At 41.7% G+C, this 17,039-nt stretch overlaps 1 protein-coding gene and 1 long non-coding RNA gene across 7 annotated transcripts in view; both read left to right on the top strand.

Moving 5' to 3' along the window:
- The window catches only part of LOC138952328 (mitogen-activated protein kinase kinase kinase kinase 5-like), a 78,986-nt gene that overhangs the window by 27,874 nt on the left and 34,073 nt on the right, over nucleotides 1–17,039 (top strand). For all 6 annotated transcript variants that reach the window (XM_070323973.1, XM_070323969.1, XM_070323971.1 and 3 more), the window contains 9 exons: nucleotides 1,450–1,534; nucleotides 1,824–1,903; nucleotides 2,124–2,184; nucleotides 4,381–4,486; nucleotides 5,627–5,789; nucleotides 7,462–7,562; nucleotides 13,022–13,104; nucleotides 15,705–15,770; nucleotides 16,453–16,545. In XM_070323973.1, coding sequence (XP_070180074.1) covers nucleotides 1,450–1,534; nucleotides 1,824–1,903; nucleotides 2,124–2,184; nucleotides 4,381–4,486; nucleotides 5,627–5,789; nucleotides 7,462–7,562; nucleotides 13,022–13,104; nucleotides 15,705–15,770; nucleotides 16,453–16,545 — 838 coding nt within the window. The remainder of the gene's footprint in view (nucleotides 1–1,449; nucleotides 1,535–1,823; nucleotides 1,904–2,123; nucleotides 2,185–4,380; nucleotides 4,487–5,626; nucleotides 5,790–7,461; nucleotides 7,563–13,021; nucleotides 13,105–15,704; nucleotides 15,771–16,452; nucleotides 16,546–17,039) is intronic.
- LOC138952329 (uncharacterized) lies at nucleotides 8,048–11,836 on the top strand. The gene is made up of 2 exons (XR_011451349.1): nucleotides 8,048–8,724; nucleotides 10,121–11,836. It is a non-coding gene; the product is annotated as an uncharacterized lncRNA (long non-coding RNA).

Genomic DNA, 17,039 nt, shown 5'->3' with positions numbered 1-17,039 from the left:
CGGTTCGCGTGCTTTCTCGGTTCGCTCCCTTGGATTTGCCGCCATCTTGCTTATTATGATTTGGTTTCGTCGGTGTCCAGAAACTTTCTTTCAAACTTGAGCATTTTGGACCCCTGCCTTTCAGGTTTTTTGATTTTTCCCAGTAACACCCATGGTTGTTATAGCAACTGTGGCTGTCTCAGGTCTGCCTACCGTTACGGAATTTCCGTATTTGTCCCGGAAATCAATAAATTTTATCAAGTGTTCCGGAAAATACGGATGTTCGAAATGCGTCCCGGAAACTCAAAAAAATTCCAAACACGCTCACAACAGTGTGAGCGAGAGAGATTGCCTGGTGACTGACTTCCGGAAATTGCCGAAGCCACAGCTAAGAAATGACGTAGGCGGGTTCCGACTATTGCCGAGCAGCTTTTTGTAGCTAATACGCATGCGCGTCAACTTCTTGCAAGAAGAAAAGGTCGAAGAAAAGATGGCGTCAAAAAGGAAAGAAAATCTCGCTGTGTGTGAAACCGATAATGACCTTGCGAAAAAAATGAAGCGTCCGCAGAAATACATCGAGAAATATATGGAGACATACCCGTGTATCAAGCCAGGAAGTGTCGAAACGAAGGTTTTGTGCACGATTTGTGTTAGTGAATTCGGCTGTAAATCTGGCGGCATTGATGACATTCGACGACATGTGGAAGGCCCGAATCACATCAAGAATAAAGAAACACGCGAAAAGGCAAACACCAATACTAGTAAAATTACTGCGAGAGGATTTTCTCGGTGGTCCGCAAGAACAAGACAGATTTTAGAGGCAGCATGGCAAAAGACACTCTCGAAGCACTTGTCGCCAAGTCGAGACCCGGTGAAGCTCTGGATAGAGTTTACACCAACAAGGAGCTCAAAGACATGAAGAGTGCCTATTACAGGTCCCTTCAGGCCAGCTCCAAATGAATGCAGTGACACCACCAAACCTTGTACAAAATGTAAATATTGTAAGTTTGAATTTCATTTTTTCAGTGACATTTACAGTGACAATGTTCAAGTTTGGCAAGATGATTTGAAGGCAATGTTAGGGTAAAATGACACCAGATTGCACCAATTGTGTCCTTTTGGCCAAAAAAAATGTCCGGGGGGGCATGCCCCCGGACCCCCTTAGCCGGCTCGCTTGCGCTTCGCGCAACCTCGACTGTTGCGCTTCGCGCAAAATCGACTTATTTTAATCTTCAACAGAACTTTGTCCCTGAAGCTTCACTTGGAGGGTAGGCAGACCTGCTGTCTGTTGTAGTTTAAGTCAGAGTGCATTGGTGTTTGATGCCTGAGGAAGGCACCAGTGGTCAAAACGTCGCGCTTTGTTATTCATATGGTCTTAGTCAAAACCGTGAGTACAGTATTGTTTGGTCTTTTTATGTCTGTTTTAGTTTAAGTCACAGTGTATTGATGTGTGATTGGTGTCTATTGCAGATGGGTGCCTGTTTCTCCAAAGTGTTCAATGGCTGTCCTCTTCATATCAACCACACAGCCAGCTGGGTACATCCAGCTTCTAGAGGTATGCTTTCCCTATTATGCCAATAATCCCAAACATGCGCAATGAGAATCAAATGCAGAAATGCGTTCATCTTTTCAGGACTTAGTCTTAAAGAAAGAGTTAAACAAAAAACTTGAAAGTTAGAGAAAAAGTTGCGGAAAAGAGGTTCTTCCGAAGGAGGCTAGGCTGATTTTCTTAATACAACTTTACATTTTTATTTAAAAAAAAAAAATTCTTACATTTACTTTTGAGGAAGCAAATTGATTGGTTTCATTGGCTTGTATATGATATATTTTGTGTGTGCGAACAGATCAGTATATCTTGATTGGTGCTGATGAGGGTCTCTACACTCTCAACCTAAATGAGATTCATGAGGCATCACTAGAACTGGTGAGTGTGCATCCATCTTTTAACAATAAGATAAGATTTTTATATTGTCCATCATTCATTATTTTACCCGATTGACAATTTTTTTGGATGACTTGTTACAATAAAAAGCCAAGTTTTCTAATGGAAGAAGCCTTTATTTTGAAAAATTGTTTGGTATTGGTTGTCAGTATGTGACAGATTTTTGTGCTGTTATATATTCATTTTTGGTTTCCTCTTTCAGATACATGCAAGAAAAAGCACATGGGTCTACGTGATAAAGGACACACTTATGTCTCTGTCAGGTGAGACTGAATTCATGTAGCCAGAATTACCATCCAGTTCTTCTGAATGTGTATGCAAACCCCTGGAAGAAAATGCCAATAAGTTGTAATTGTAACAGTGGGCTGCATTTAAAAACTCTGTTTTACCCCAGTCGTTTGCAAACCTGTGAAGTTTGTCTAGTACAATGGAACCCCCTTCTTAGGCCTCCAACAGTCTGGAGAGAAATAAACCTGTGAAGTTTGTATAGTCCAATGGAAGCCCCTTCTTAGGCCTCCAACAGTCTGGAGAGAAACAAACCTGTGAAGTTTGTCTAGTACAATGGAGCCCCCTTCTTAGGCCTCCAACAGTCTGGAGAGAAACAAACCTGTGAAGTTTGTCTGGTACAATGGAAGCCCCTTCTTAGGCCTCCAACAGTCTGGAGAGAAACAAACCTGTGAAGTTTGTCTAGTACAATGGAGCCCCCTTCTTAGGCCTCCAACAGTCTGGAGAGAAACAAACCTGTGAAGTTTGTCTGGTACAATGGAACCCCCTTCTTAGGCCTCCAACAGTCTGGAGAGAAACAAACCTGTGAAGTTTGTCTGGTACAATGGAACCCCCTTCTTAGGCCTCCAACAGTCTGGAGAGAAACAAACCTGTGAAGTTTGTCTAGTACAATGGAAGCCCCTTCTTAGGCCTCCAACAGTCTGGAGAGAAACAAACCTGTGAAGTTTGTCTAGTCCAATGGAACCCCCTTCTTAGGCCTCCAACAGTCTGGAGAGAAACAAACCTGTGAAGTTTGTCTAGTACAATGGAACCCCCTTCTTAGGCCTCCAACAGTCTGGAGAGAAACAAAATCAGGTCTTAAAATGAAGTCTTAAAATGGACGTACATTTACAGAGATTATGAACATGAAATCTGAAAAATCAGGGAGGAAATCTTTAAAGGGGGGGGGGGGGATTTGTCAGTCTGAATAGGGGGTTCAACTTTCAACTTTATACTGTAGGGTTAACACTTTCGCGACGGGACACTGATAAATCAGTACCAGCGCTGACACGCCCTTGGACGGGACGCGCATTTTTCAGTACCAGCCATAGAGGGTACACGACTCGTGATTGCTTCCCGGTTTTTGAAGCTTGCAAATAAATTGAGTTGTTTCCCTTGATACACTTGGCGTCCCCTTCTGCCATTTGCAAATCCGCCTGATTTGTGTGCGTTTTTGAGGGAAAAAAAATGAATCAAAGGCGAGCCTTGTCTCGGGAGGAGATTCTCCGGATGTTGGACCTAGAGGATCCCGTAGAGCATGATTCGGACGTATCGTTTTCGCCTCACGAAAGCGATACAAGCAGTGAAAGTGAGGAAGAAACAGTCCCGTTGTTGCTAGTACGAGTCGGCAAACTACACGTGGTTGGCGGTGATACTGCTAGACGAACATGTATCTCGGAATCGTGCAGGAGCTATGGGGGCGTGGCAGCACTGATAACAATGGATGGCTGGAGCCTTCAAATCCTTTTGGAATTGTTCATAGGTGTACAGTTGGTACTTTGTTGTGAAAATGTGACTTATATTCAATATGGATTACCTAGACATCATTTGGTGAGTGTTAGATCTACAGTTTTGTTTCATTTGAGTCAGGATGCTGTGAGTGAATGCGTGATTTGCTTGTTTTTTTCTTTGTACTGTCTCCTTATTTCTATGTACAATGTTAACAATATTTCAGCTAATTCATAGGTTTTACACCTTGTTTGGTTATAACATTATTTATGATACTTTCTGTTAAAAAATAACTTTTAAAAAAAGCAGTAGAAAATAAAACACACACAAAAAAACGTTAAAAAACACAAATTATCCCCCTTTCACCCCCCTTTCACCCCCCTTTGCTAAAACAAATCGCGTGACAAACTTATAAATAGCACGACTGAACTGGGCATCCATTTTTGAATTAGTACACAAAATTTGGTGGTGATTGGACTTAATTCAAGCTTGCTAGACAGATTTCTTTACAGTTACTGATTTTTGGGAAGTTTCTTGGTGGCAAGCTTGGGCAGGCAGGACGTAAACGCCGTGGCAGTGCTAGTCACAATAGTGTTAAAGCTGAGTGTTTAATTTTTTTTATTTTATTTTTTTTCCATTGGGCATCCACTGAATCATCCATAGATTATTCTGGCACTTTTGTGATCGGTGTCTTGTACCCTTCCTAAGTGACTAAAGGTACATGTGTGTGTGTTTTGTTGTTTCAGGCAAGACGCCCACGCTGTACAGACACGACCTGATCATGATTCACGCTCGGCAGACCAGTCGCCTGTCACTACAACTTAACAAAATACCCGAGAAACTTGTGCCAAGGTAAGGATCGCACTGCCAGTGGGTTGGATGCTTTTCAGTTTAACTTACACTTAAATCTTTATCTTCGTCCGTTTGGCAGCCTCAGTTGTCTTGTTGATTATTCTGTCGTGTTGCCTGCTGGATATTTTTGTGTTTCTATAAGTATAACCCACCGAACTCTTACATGGATTACAGGATCTTTCCTGTGCATACTTGGTCTTGTGCTTGAGTGTACACACAAAGGAATATAAGGTTCGGGCAGGTCTGCACTTAAGTTGACCTGGGAGATCAGAAAATGCACTTTAGTTAACCTGGGAGATCAGAAAACCTCCACCCTCAACCCAGCAGGCGCAGCAGGGATTTGAACACTCAACTTTCCACATTGGAGGCCAGCATCTTATGCACTGGGCCACTGCGCCACTGGGCCACTGCGCCACTGGGCCACTGCGCCACTGGGCTACTGCGCCCGTCAGAAGTTGGCATCAAGACCAAAGCAACACTGCTTTAATCGAAAAAAAGAAATGGGATGAAACCTTTTTCCTTGCCTTGTAAATGATTGAACAATAAGTGGAGGAGAACAGTCTGTAGCTTTGTCTACTGTGAGTATAACCACAGCTGTGCTCATCTGGCACGCTGAGTAACAACGGATACTGTCTGGTACAAAGCTGATTTTTGTTTTGTTTTATATTTGGTTCGGGCGGGGATGTAGCTCAGTCGGTAGCGCGCTGGATTTGTATCCCGTTGGCCGCTGTCAGCGTGAGTTCGTCCCCACGTTCGGCGAGAGATTTATTTCTCAGAGTCAACTTTGTGTGCAGACTCTCCTCGGTGTCCGAACACCCCCGTGTGTACACGCAAGCACAAGACCAAGTGCGCACGAAAAAGATCCTGTAATCCATGTCAGAGTTCGGTGGGTTATAGAAACACGAAAATACCCAGCATGCTTCCTCCGAAAGCGGTGTATGGCTGCCTAAATGGCGGGGTAAAAACGGCCATACACGTAAAAGCCGTGGAAGTTTCAGCCCATGAACGAACAAACAAACAAAAAAACAAAAATATTTGGTTCACTTGATAGTCGTTTTCCTTGTCTCTGAGGTCTGCAAGATGGGACTGACTAAGTCCTGCAGCTTGCTCAACTTGCCGTGTCTGTGTGTGTGTGTGCAGACGCCTCCAGCCAACCAGTAAGGTTCCTGACACGCGTGGCTGCACACGGTGCTGTGTGGGGCGCAACCCTTACAACGGCTACCGCTATCTGTGCGGCGCCGTCCCTTCCGGCATCTTCCTCATGCAGTGGTACGAGCCCCTCAACAAGTTCATGCTGCTCAAAGTATGTGGGAGAGATTTTTATTTGTTATACACTGGTACCTGCGATGAAAGGACACCCTAGGGTCCAGTGAAAAGTGTCCCTAGATTGCAGGTGGCCTGTCATGACAGGTATACTTTGGTAGAGATAATAGTCAAATGGACAACAGAAAATGTCCTTTGAAGGGAGGTGTCCACTCATAGGAGGGGCCACACATTGCAGGTACCACTGTAATGGGCAATAAGTGTGGTTAACTGTCTGTTATTGTTAAATCAATCTTGTTCATTTGGGAAATGTTTTCTGTGAACAGTGTGAATATAGTTTAGTAAAAGTTAATAATGATTGCTGAAAATTGAATATTCAAGTTCTTTTTCTTTTTATTTTAAAGTATAGATTGAATAAACATGTGGATATGGAGGTGGGGGGGGGGGGGGGGGGGGTAGCGTTTTGCTGTATGATTATTTTGTTTTAACCTCATTAGGTTTTTGAAGGACTTAGTTTTTAGCTTATGATGAGTTTATATAGCTATTCTGATGAACACGTGGGGGAATTCGGGGGCTGTGATTGGATGGTCTCTTCCGATCATCAAAGCATAATGCGGCGGAAGTCGGCCATTTTACTCAATATCCAAAAGCATATTGTCGATAACAAAGACGCATGGTTCCGGTTTCTTCCACGTGTATAAAGTACACGCATACCTCGCCAGGTTTGTTTCTGTGACTAGTCGACAGACGATGCCATTTGCTTTGTGTGTGTTTTTGTTGTTGCTTACTGTACATGACATACATTACGTGTAAAATCCAGTTCTTTAACAGGCAACAAACCTTGCAAATTTCCTGAAGCTGCTATCTGAAGCGACCTATCTCTGATTCTAGCAGACGATCTCTCCAATGTTTAACACAAAATCAGCAAACTCTCCCGTCACATAGAACGTCCATTGTATAGTGCAATGTTGAAATGAAGTTACCGGTCTGAAACATTTAGTCGTTTCTTCTGAGACAATCCTTGTTCTCTTATCATCTACAGATTTACCGCAGTCTTCACCACGCGAATTCCCAACAGAAGTCAGACTTTCGAACATACAATATACGTAGGCAAGCATGATACGTCATGACGTCATATGATTCCTAGCATATTGACGTAATGCGAAACATCCGGTTATCTCGAGTTTTCTCCGTAATACATGTCCGTGGGTTTTTTAATGTTCGGTTATTTCCGTGGCTTCATGCGGAAAGGGAACCGTCGTCTGCAATCAACGACATAGACCATTCTGGTACTTGTTGCTGACAAAAACATGATTTTAACACAGAATTTAATGTCAGAATAGCTATATAAACGCTATTGTGTTTTCATCGTAGCAATAGGGTCCGATATTTAGACTCGAACAAGTATAATGCGACTCGTCGGCATTATACTTGTCTCGTCTAAATATCGGGCCCTATTGCTACGCTGAAAACACAATAGCTGGTAATAATATAGAGTCATGTACTGAGTCATTCTCCCCTGGACAAGAATCTTACATGGTTATCATGTACAGTTGTAGTCAATTTGACTGTTTCCTGTGGTTATGGACTAGTCTGATTACTGAAAATTGTATGATCACCAGTAATAACAAAATACTGAAAACTAGCGCAGGTGTGGCTGTTTACCAGATGATTTCTGCAAGTCAATCAATGTTTGTCGCTGATGATTGCAGACGTTTGAAATGGATCCGCTACCGCCAACAGCCACTGTCTTTGAGATGTTCATCAGTCCTGAGCTGGAGTACCCCATGGTGTGTCTGGGGGTCTACAAAGGGTCAGTACATTATTATTCACTCACACACAGCACTATGACCTACTTTAGCTGTCTAAGGATAGTTCTGTGGAGCTTCAGCTCAGAATCAGTCTTAAGCTGGATCACCCCATGTGTCTGTGAGTCTGCAGAGGGCGATTTTATTTACTCCTACAGTGGAACGCCCCCTTTCAAGACCCCCCAATTTAAGTCAATATTTATTTCAAAAAATATTTATTTCAAAAAACCCCTTGGGTTACATGAATAAAATAAATAAAAATTGCAATAAACACGACAAAAAAGATATATGTAATAATGAGACACAACACTTCTAATTAACTGAAAATAAATCAAACAAAATAATTGTAATCATACATTTTTTTTTCTTTTTTACAGGAATGTATATGTTTCTGTGTTTGTTTTTGTTTTAATAAAAAAAAACGTGATCAAATAATCAGAACTCTTTCAAATAACTCTTAATAAATATATTAAATGCAATAACTTTCGTTTCTTTGTTAAGGGCAGACCGGGTAGGCAAAATGAGTTATTTTTGGTCTCATACACCTTTTTGGGGTTGTTGCATTTTTCACACCTTTGAACATCCTGGAATGCATTCAATAATCTGCTTTTGTCATTTTAGACATGTATTCATGTAAATAAAACCATTTTCAAACCGATGTTTTGTTGTTTTTGTCTGTGTTTTATCAAAAAAATCGAAAAAATGGTCTACTTTGGATACTCCGTGCTGGTAAATGTGCGCACATGACATGACCCTTCGCTGTTCAAACTGTGTGGAAATTTCCGTTCTTCAAGATGACGTCATCACCGTTGGGGAATTTCCGTTGACATAGGCACAAAGAGAGAGAATCCGTTCCAACCGAAACCCCGGAATTAATATATGCAAATATATGTAGGTCAAAGGCATTTGGCGCAAGCGCAGTAGACAACTTATCAGTCCCCCGGTGTCAACAAATCCATGACTTTTTCACCGATTCAGCAGCATTTTTCAAAGTTTTGAGCTGCGGAGAACAACCCTAACATTGGAAATGTTCGGCATAGTGGCAAGAAATATCAGAGAAAGATGAACCAGCAGCAGCGAACAGTAGAAGGAAGTAACAACACTCCGAAATGAACCAACATGATCGAATTGAAGCAGACGACATTCTAAGATTCTTGACTCGACGAGGTGGGTTTTGCTTCTTTCTCTTTTCGATCTTGTTTGTTTGACAACGTGATTTATTGCACATTGTTATGTTGTTGTTGTTGTAAGAATGTGTTAGGGTTTGCAGGTAAATGATAAACAGTTTGTGTCTGAAGTATTTTGCGGGTTTCTTGATCCAATTTACTGACCATGCCGCCGCCGCACCCCCCCCCCCCCCCCCTCCTCCCTCGATCATCTCTGTGATATCGTCTTCACAACCCCTATTTTATTGTTCTTCGCTGGCCAGTCCTTGAGAGCTTACTATGGTGTAACATGTCATCATTATTCTTTGTCTGGGGTCAAACTGAGAAGCAGCATCTGAGCGATGTACGACTGACACAGTTTCTGTTTCTGGTCATTGACCGTAGGAAAATAAGTACCCTACTAGAGAGCGTTCTCTAATTCTAAAGGATTGGTTTACACCAGCATGGCTGACCAACCTATCATTGACAGCAATATTGTTGTCAAATCTTTTCCATCAACTAAGGAATAAAAAAATAGATCCAATTTACTTCACCAAAGAAAAAAAAAGAGTTAAACTAAAGGACTGGGGATGCAACTCATCATCATGAATCAAAAGCATAAAGATCACCTGCAAACAGTGCTAGGTTTAGGAAATCTGAAAATGTATACACACACACAGAACACACACACACACAAAACAGACAACAGACAAGAAACAAGCAAATACATAGCAAGTGTGATGAAATAAATTAATTTTAAAAGAAAAATATGAAAAGAAAGAAAGAAAGAAAGAAAATAATTCAGCTAGTTTCAGTATTAGTTCCTGTGTGTATGTGATTGTGTGGTTACTCAAATCCCATAGTAAACTTGACATGTAAATTTTGTGATAGCTAGGGGCCGGTATGTATATATGAGATAACCTTCTGTGAGGTTTAGTGTGTGACAGGGTGAGAATACTTTGATTTCTTTTGCTTTTTCGTGGCTGCTTTTATTTTCAATTATTTATCATTATATATATATTAAAACATACACTTTTTTGTCATTAAGTTGTGTGTGTTTGGGTATTAATAAGTAGTGCAAATCCACATGTAATGAGTATGAGTCACTGTTAAATTAATGAATGTCTTTTGTGTGTGTGTGTGTGTGTGTGTTCGTCAACCGACATATATGTGGGTACGAGCCGCTGAGGTGGTTGTAAGAAAACCCGCCTGGTTCAGTGGTTGGGGGCTGATTGGGATTTCTGATTTACCGGCCTAGCCAAAAAGTTGAGGTACACCCCATGTAACATGGTCATTTGCAAAATAAAGTACAAGCACTTGTTGACGTTTATATTGAGTCTTAAAATTTGCAGCTTATTACAAACAAAAACCATGGACAGTTGTATCAAATATTAAATCAGTGTTTGTGTATTTATTAGGTTGGAGCAAGGGGAGAGCCAGTCCTCCTGTGGTGGCAGCGAGGAGAAAGATTGACCTGATGGAAAAGTTTGCTAAACCGGAACTACCCTCTTCCACAGCAGAAACATCAGCTTTGCCATCTTCTGACCAACCATAAGAAGATACAGATACTTTGCCATCTTCTGACCCATCACAAGCAGATATGGATACTGGTACTGTGCAACGTCACTCCGCTGACATGTGTTGGGCTTTTGTCAACATTGATCAGCTCAATCTATTGCTGAAAGGTCTATATCCTGTACTGAATGCTTGTCTGATAGCAGTCTGATTATGAAAGAAGGTGATGCATCAGCCCAAGGATTTGCACAGGCCCTGCATCTGGAGTGCATATGAGTGTCCATTCAAGTCTGCAGTTGTTTACTCTTCTCCCGGTGTTTGCAACGCTTCGGGTGGTAAAGTTGCATTTAAAATAATCCGCGTATGACCATGTTGGTACATGGAAAGGGACATTCAGCTTTACAGAAATTTGCTGCAGTGTTAGGATTGAGCACAGAAATACTGTAATTAAAATGTTGCAACTTTTGAATGGCTTGATAGCTTTGTTCCATTTGTGTATATATAATTATGTAATGTTGTTGATGATTTTGTGAAGCATCATTTCTATGCAATGGAATAAGAAATCAGTGCATCCGTTGGGTTTTTATGAGTCTGACAGTTTGGTTCTGATCAATATTTTCATATCAGCACAAACACAGATAATTGACTTTTTTAATGTTTTCATATGATTTTTTTTTAAATCAAAAACATCTGATAATTTGATTATCAAATCATTTCCCCTTCATAGTTAAAGTGTTATTCTGGTTAAAAAAAACACCCCATTAATTCAAGCTCTACTGTGGTACTAGTTTACCGGGGTACTAGTGAGACTCTTTTACATGCTGTTTTCTCTACATGTAATTTGAGACAAAATGTGGTAATTAAAATGTTGTAACTTTTGAATGGCTAGATGGATTTGTTCCAATTTTGTATATGTTGTTTATGATTTGTGAAGCACCATTTCTGTGCATGGAATAAGAATACAGTGGATTCCTTGTGTTTTTATGAGTCCGACAGTTTCGTTTTGATTCATATCTGCACTAACATAAATGAGTTTTCAAATGATTTTTAAAAAAAAATCTGGATAATTTGATCGTCAAATCATTTCCCCATCATAGTAAAGTGGTTATTCTTATAAAAACATATCAATTCAGGCTGCACTGTGCTACTAGTTTGAGGTACTGGTTGGAATCTTTCAAATGCTGTTTTCTCTGAATGTAATTTTCAGACAAACATCTGTAATTAAAATGTTGCAACTTTTGAATGGCTTGATGGATTTGTTTCATTTTTGTTTATGTTGTTTATGATTTGTAAAGCGTCAGTTTTGTGTATGGAATAAGAGTTAAGTGCATTGGTTGGGTTTTTATGAGTCTGACAGTTTGGTTCTGATTCATGTTTTCATATCGGTACAAACAAAGATGGTTGTTTTCATATGATGTTTATAAAAAAAATCCTGATAATTTGATTGTCAAATCCTTTTCCCTACATAGTAAAGTGGTCATTCTGATAAAAACATATGAATCCAGGGTGCACTGTGCTACTGGTTTTTTTATGTACTGGTTCAAATCTTTAAAATGCTGTTTTCTCTGAATGTAATTTTCAGACAAAACGCTACAATTAAAATGTTGCAACTTTTGAAAGGCTTGATGGATTTGTTCAGTTTTTGTATATGTTGTTTATGAGTTGTACAGCATCAGTTCTGTGTATGGAATAAGAGTTCAGTGCATTGGTTGGGTTTTTATGAGTCTGACAGTTAGGATCTCATGTATTTTTCTTATCAGAACTGAACCGGTAACTGAAAATGCTAAATTAAAATAATATATTGCTTAGAAATGCTTTTCGATACACAGAATTATTAAACACACACATATTGCTGCAAAGAAGAAAAATTGGATCAAAACATGCACTGGTTCACAAACTGCAACATTTTAAAAAAAGCACATTTTATAACGTTTTTCTCACATTTTGGTGAATAAAACCCCCAAAAATTGCTTTTCACTCAAAATTTAAAATGGTTTCCCTTAATTAGGTTATTCTGCTTGCAAAAATCAAACAAGCAGCAAGCTGTTTCCAAAAAAAAAAAAAAAAAGTGCTTGCCTACCCTGTCCCCCCTTAATTCAAATAAATGTTTAAATTTGACTGCATTTGAATTTCTACGAAAATACAATGGTAACAACCTTTTCCTCACATTTTCCATTGTTAAGACCTTGATTTTTCATCCTTTCTGTTCATAACCTGTGTACATTTACCTCCATTTGAAGACTCCCTCCTGTTTGAGACCTGATTTTTGTATTTTTTTGAGGTCTTGAAAGTGGAAACCACTGTACAGTGGAACCTGTGTTTCAGTTAGAAGAGAACAGCAAAGGAATGTGGAAGGGAATTAACTTGAATTGGGATGGAGCCTGTGTGCATGCCTCCATGCAGTTATGCCCCTTCTCTCAGTCAGCCTTGAGTTTGTTGCATGATGTTGTCAAGCTTGAAACAAAAAATCTTTCGCTGGTTAAGTTTGTTTCTGAGAATTTATAACAAAAGTCACACATTTTCTCATTGGCACTATTTTACCAACTCTGATTTTTGTCTGTAGTATCTTAAGAATAATGAAGGGTGGACACTTTTCCACAAATGCGCTGATTTGTGAGGATGTGAAATTGAAAAGCGCTATAAATGTACTCAGTTTTTGCATTTGATCGCACACCATTTTGATCATTTTCTTGATGTGGGAGCCCTGATAATGGTCCGAGGAGGCTGCAGTGTGCTAGGTTTCACATTGAATTGTCTTGGTGTTGTTTTTTCTCTCTCACAATATTCGTTTTCCTTTGCCACAGGCCTGACCGGTTCCATGTGAAGTTCCGTGTGATCAACCTCAACACCACGTCCAGCTGGTTCACAGACAATGATGACTTCTCCGGTACGTCTGTGTGTTGCATGTTTCACAACTTTGTCTCTTTGACTGGAGTTATCATGGTGTGTTGTCGTTGCTGCTCTGTGCTTGTAGAAGAATTAATAAGTTCACTTTTCTTTCTACTTTGTCATTAAATCACGCAAAGTAACATTTGAACACAACATTTTTGTTGATGTTCATTGAACATTTGAAGACCAAGAAAAGTTGTCTCAGGCTCATGACTAGGGAAAACAGAATTGAAATGGAGTTAAGTGCCCTGGAAAGTTTGTCATAGGTACTGCTTGAATTTCGGAGCTAGGGATTGGTGTCAGGCACAATCTTTGGTTTATGGCTCCTGCCGCAGAATTGTTATGAAGACAGTAGAGGTGTAAAGATACCTTCCTTCTTGTATGGACGACCCTGTTCACCACCACAGATTCATTTCGTTTACTTTATTATTCCATTGCTGGGAAAGTTGGGTCGCTTCTTCCCAGTGGAAAGCTAGCATCAACAAGAGTCATGCTACCCAGTTGTGTGCGTGTTTAGGTGTAATCAGCCACCTGCATTTACGGCAGAATGACCGAGGTCTTTTACTGCTGTGACACATGGGTGGGACATGAATACCGTCTTGGAGTCTGCTGATTAAGTAGACCAGTGTCGGTCCTGGCCTGGATTCCAACCCTTGGACCAGAAGTCCTGTGCTCTACCAACTGAGCTACTCGGCTGATTAAGTAGACCAGTGTCGGTCCTGGCCTGAATTCCAACCCTTGGACCAGAAGTCCTGTGCTCTACCAACTGAACTACTCGGCTGATTAAGTAGACCAGTGTCGGTCCTGGCCTGAATTCCAACCCTTGGACCAGAAGTCCTGTGCTCTACCAACTGAGCTAATCGGCTGATTAAGTAGACCAGTGTCGGTCCTGGCCTGAATTCCAACCCTTGGACCAGAAGTCCTGTGCTCTACCAACTGAGCTACTCGGCTGATTAAGTAGACCAGTGTCGGTCCTGGCCTGAATTCCAACCCTTGGACCAGAAGTCCTGTGCTCTACCAACTGAGCTACTCGGCTGATTAAGTAGACCAGTGTCGGTCCTGGCCTGAATTCCAACCCTTGGACCAGAAGTCCTGTGCTCTACCAACTGAGCTACTCGGCTGATTAAGTAGACCAGTGTCGGTCCTGGCCTGAATTCCAACCCTTGGACCAGAAGTCCTGTGCTCTACCAACTGAGCTACTCGGCTGATTAAGTAGACCAGTGTCGGTCCTGGCCTGAATTCCAACCCTTGGACCAGAAGTCCTGTGCTCTACCAACTGAGCTACTCGGCTGATTAAGTAGACCAGTGTCGGTCCTGGCCTGGATTCCAACCCTTGGACCAGAAGTCCTGTGCTCTACCAACTGAGCTACTCGGCTGATTAAGTAGACCAGTGTCGGTCCTGGCCTGAATTCCAACCCTTGGACCAGAAGTCCTGTGCTCTACCAACTGAGCTACTCGGCTGATTAAGTAGACCAGTGTCGGTCCTGGCCTGAATTCCAACCCTTGGACCAGAAGTCCTGTGCTCTACCAACTGAGCTACTCGGCTGATTAAGTAGACCAGTGTCGGTCCTGGCCTGAATTCCAACCCTTGGACCAGAAGTCCTGTGCTCTACCAACTGAGCTACTCGGCTGATTAAGTAGACCAGTGTCGGTCCTGGCCTGGATTCCAACCCTTGGACCAGAAGTCCTGTGCTCTACCAACTGAGCTACTCGGCTGATTAAGTAGACCAGTGTCGGTCCTGGCCTGAATTCCAACCCTTGGACCAGAAGTCCTGTGCTCTACCAACTGAGCTACTCGGCTGATTAAGTAGACCAGTGTCGGTCCTGGCCTGGATTCCAACCCTTGGACCAGAAGTCCTGTGCTCTACCAACTGAGCTACTCGGCTGATTAAGTAGACCAGTGTCGGTCCTGGCCTGGATTCCAACCCTTGGACCAGAAGTCCTGTGCTCTACCAACTGAGCTACTCGGCTGATTAAGTAGACCAGTGTCGGTCCTGGCCTGAATTCCAACCCTTGGACCAGAAGTCCTGTGCTCTACCAACTGAGCTACTCGGCTGATTAAGTAGACCAGTGTCGGTCCTGGCCTGGATTCCAACCCTTGGACCAGAAGTCCTGTGCTCTACCAACTGAGCTACTCGGCTGATTAAGTAGACCAGTGTCGGTCCTGGCCTGAATTCCAACCCTTGGACCAGAAGTCCTGTGCTCTACCAACTGAGCTACTCGGCTGATTAAGTAGACCAGTGTCGGTCCTGGCCTGGATTCCAACCCTTGGACCAGAAGTCCTGTGCTCTACCAACTGAGCTACTCGGCCCCCGATCTGGCCAAGCTTTTGCAATGACATGGAATGACAACATCTTTCCACTCGGACACATACCAACCATCACCAGCCTAGCTGCTGCTTGTGGAGAGGAGGAATTGATTTCTAAATTAATTTTGGGAATTCAATTGACATAGTAACAGTTGTAAGTTAACAAATTATTTCAAAAAAACTATTCCCACTCTACACAGAAAACAGCCAGGCTGTATATTCCTGGTTCCTGTTCCTGCATTGGAAATTGTTTGCGAAGAAGGATAATGATTGTTGTGTGTTTGTTTCAGGTGAGATGTTACCAGTTGTCAACGTGACGCAGCTTGAAAAGGATACAGTTCTCATCTGCTATGAACGTAAGTTTTCTGCTACACCGTACCATTAGGTGTAAGCGTAGTGTTTGGTTATGGACCATACTTTGGCTTTAATAAACTGAGAGTATTCATTAGAACTGTGTATTTAAACAAGCACACTTTTTAATGAAAGTTTATATTCCATAACAACATCATCAAAATGAGCACAGTGTTTCTTTGGTACCCCAGTGACTAGTGAATAGTACCTGGAACACTTTGAAAGCATTTAATATCTGTTGTCTGTACAGTTAAGTCACAAACAAATTGGTATTTTAGATTTCTTGCTCATAATGTCTGTTAATTTGCCTCCATTTTTAGACGCCTTCCCATTTAGGACCTGATTTTTTTTTTAATTGGTCATAAGGGGGAAGAGAGGGGGAGAGGGCTGTATTTACAAAGCAGGATTATAAAACAATAAAGATTAGTTGGAACATTTGATTTTTGAAGAAAAAAAAAGAAGACATTCACAGGTACATCGATCGACCCAATGATCTTCTTACTAGACGAACAAAGAAACGATTATGAGACAAGTGAAACAAATAAAAGAAAATAATCTTCGGATGTTTTTGATCCGATCTTACAAAGCAGGATAAAGTCTTTGTGCTTGAAAGTCTATAATCCTGGGCATGTCTTTTGATTGAATGCATTGACAGTTGTGAAAATGTGTGTGTCTGGTGTGTTTCAGGCTATGTGAAGGTGGTCAACTTGGCGGGCAAACTCAAGTCCAGCAAGCGGCAGCAGCCCGAGCTTCACTTCGACTGCATCGTCCAGTCCTTAGGTCAGTCCCTGGTCCTTTAAGATCTCTTACAAGCGCCTTGCACACTCCATCCCTTTTAGTACCAAGAGAGAGAGAGAGAGTGAGTTAAAGGGGGGTAGGGGTGCAGGGTGGGTGGTGATGGTGGGGGGATGGATGGGATGATTCTGCGTGTGTTTCACCTCTTCCCAATCCCTTCACTTTCACAACCTTTCACCAGTGTGTGTGTGTGTGTGTTGTGTGTTGTGTGTGTGTGTGTGTGTGTGTGTGTTGTGTTGTGTTGTGTGTGTGTGTGTGTGTGTTGTGTGTTGTGTGTGTTGTGTTGTGTTGTGTGTTGTGTTGTGTTGTGTTGTGTGTGTGTGTGTGTGTGTGTTGTGTGTTGTGTTGTGCTGTGTGTGTGTTGTGTGTGTTGTGTTGTGTTGTGTTGTGTGTGTTTGTTTTGTGTTGTGTTGTGTTCTGTGGTGTGTTGTGTGTGTGTGTGTTGTGTTGTGTTGTGTTGTGTGTGTGTGTTGTGTGTG

This window comes from Littorina saxatilis, linkage group LG17 (assembly GCF_037325665.1).
Source record: "Littorina saxatilis isolate snail1 linkage group LG17, US_GU_Lsax_2.0, whole genome shotgun sequence".
Taxonomy (NCBI): domain Eukaryota; kingdom Metazoa; phylum Mollusca; class Gastropoda; order Littorinimorpha; family Littorinidae; genus Littorina; species Littorina saxatilis.
Note: the sequence above shows the minus strand (reverse complement) of the source record. Positions and strands in the feature narration are given on the sequence as shown.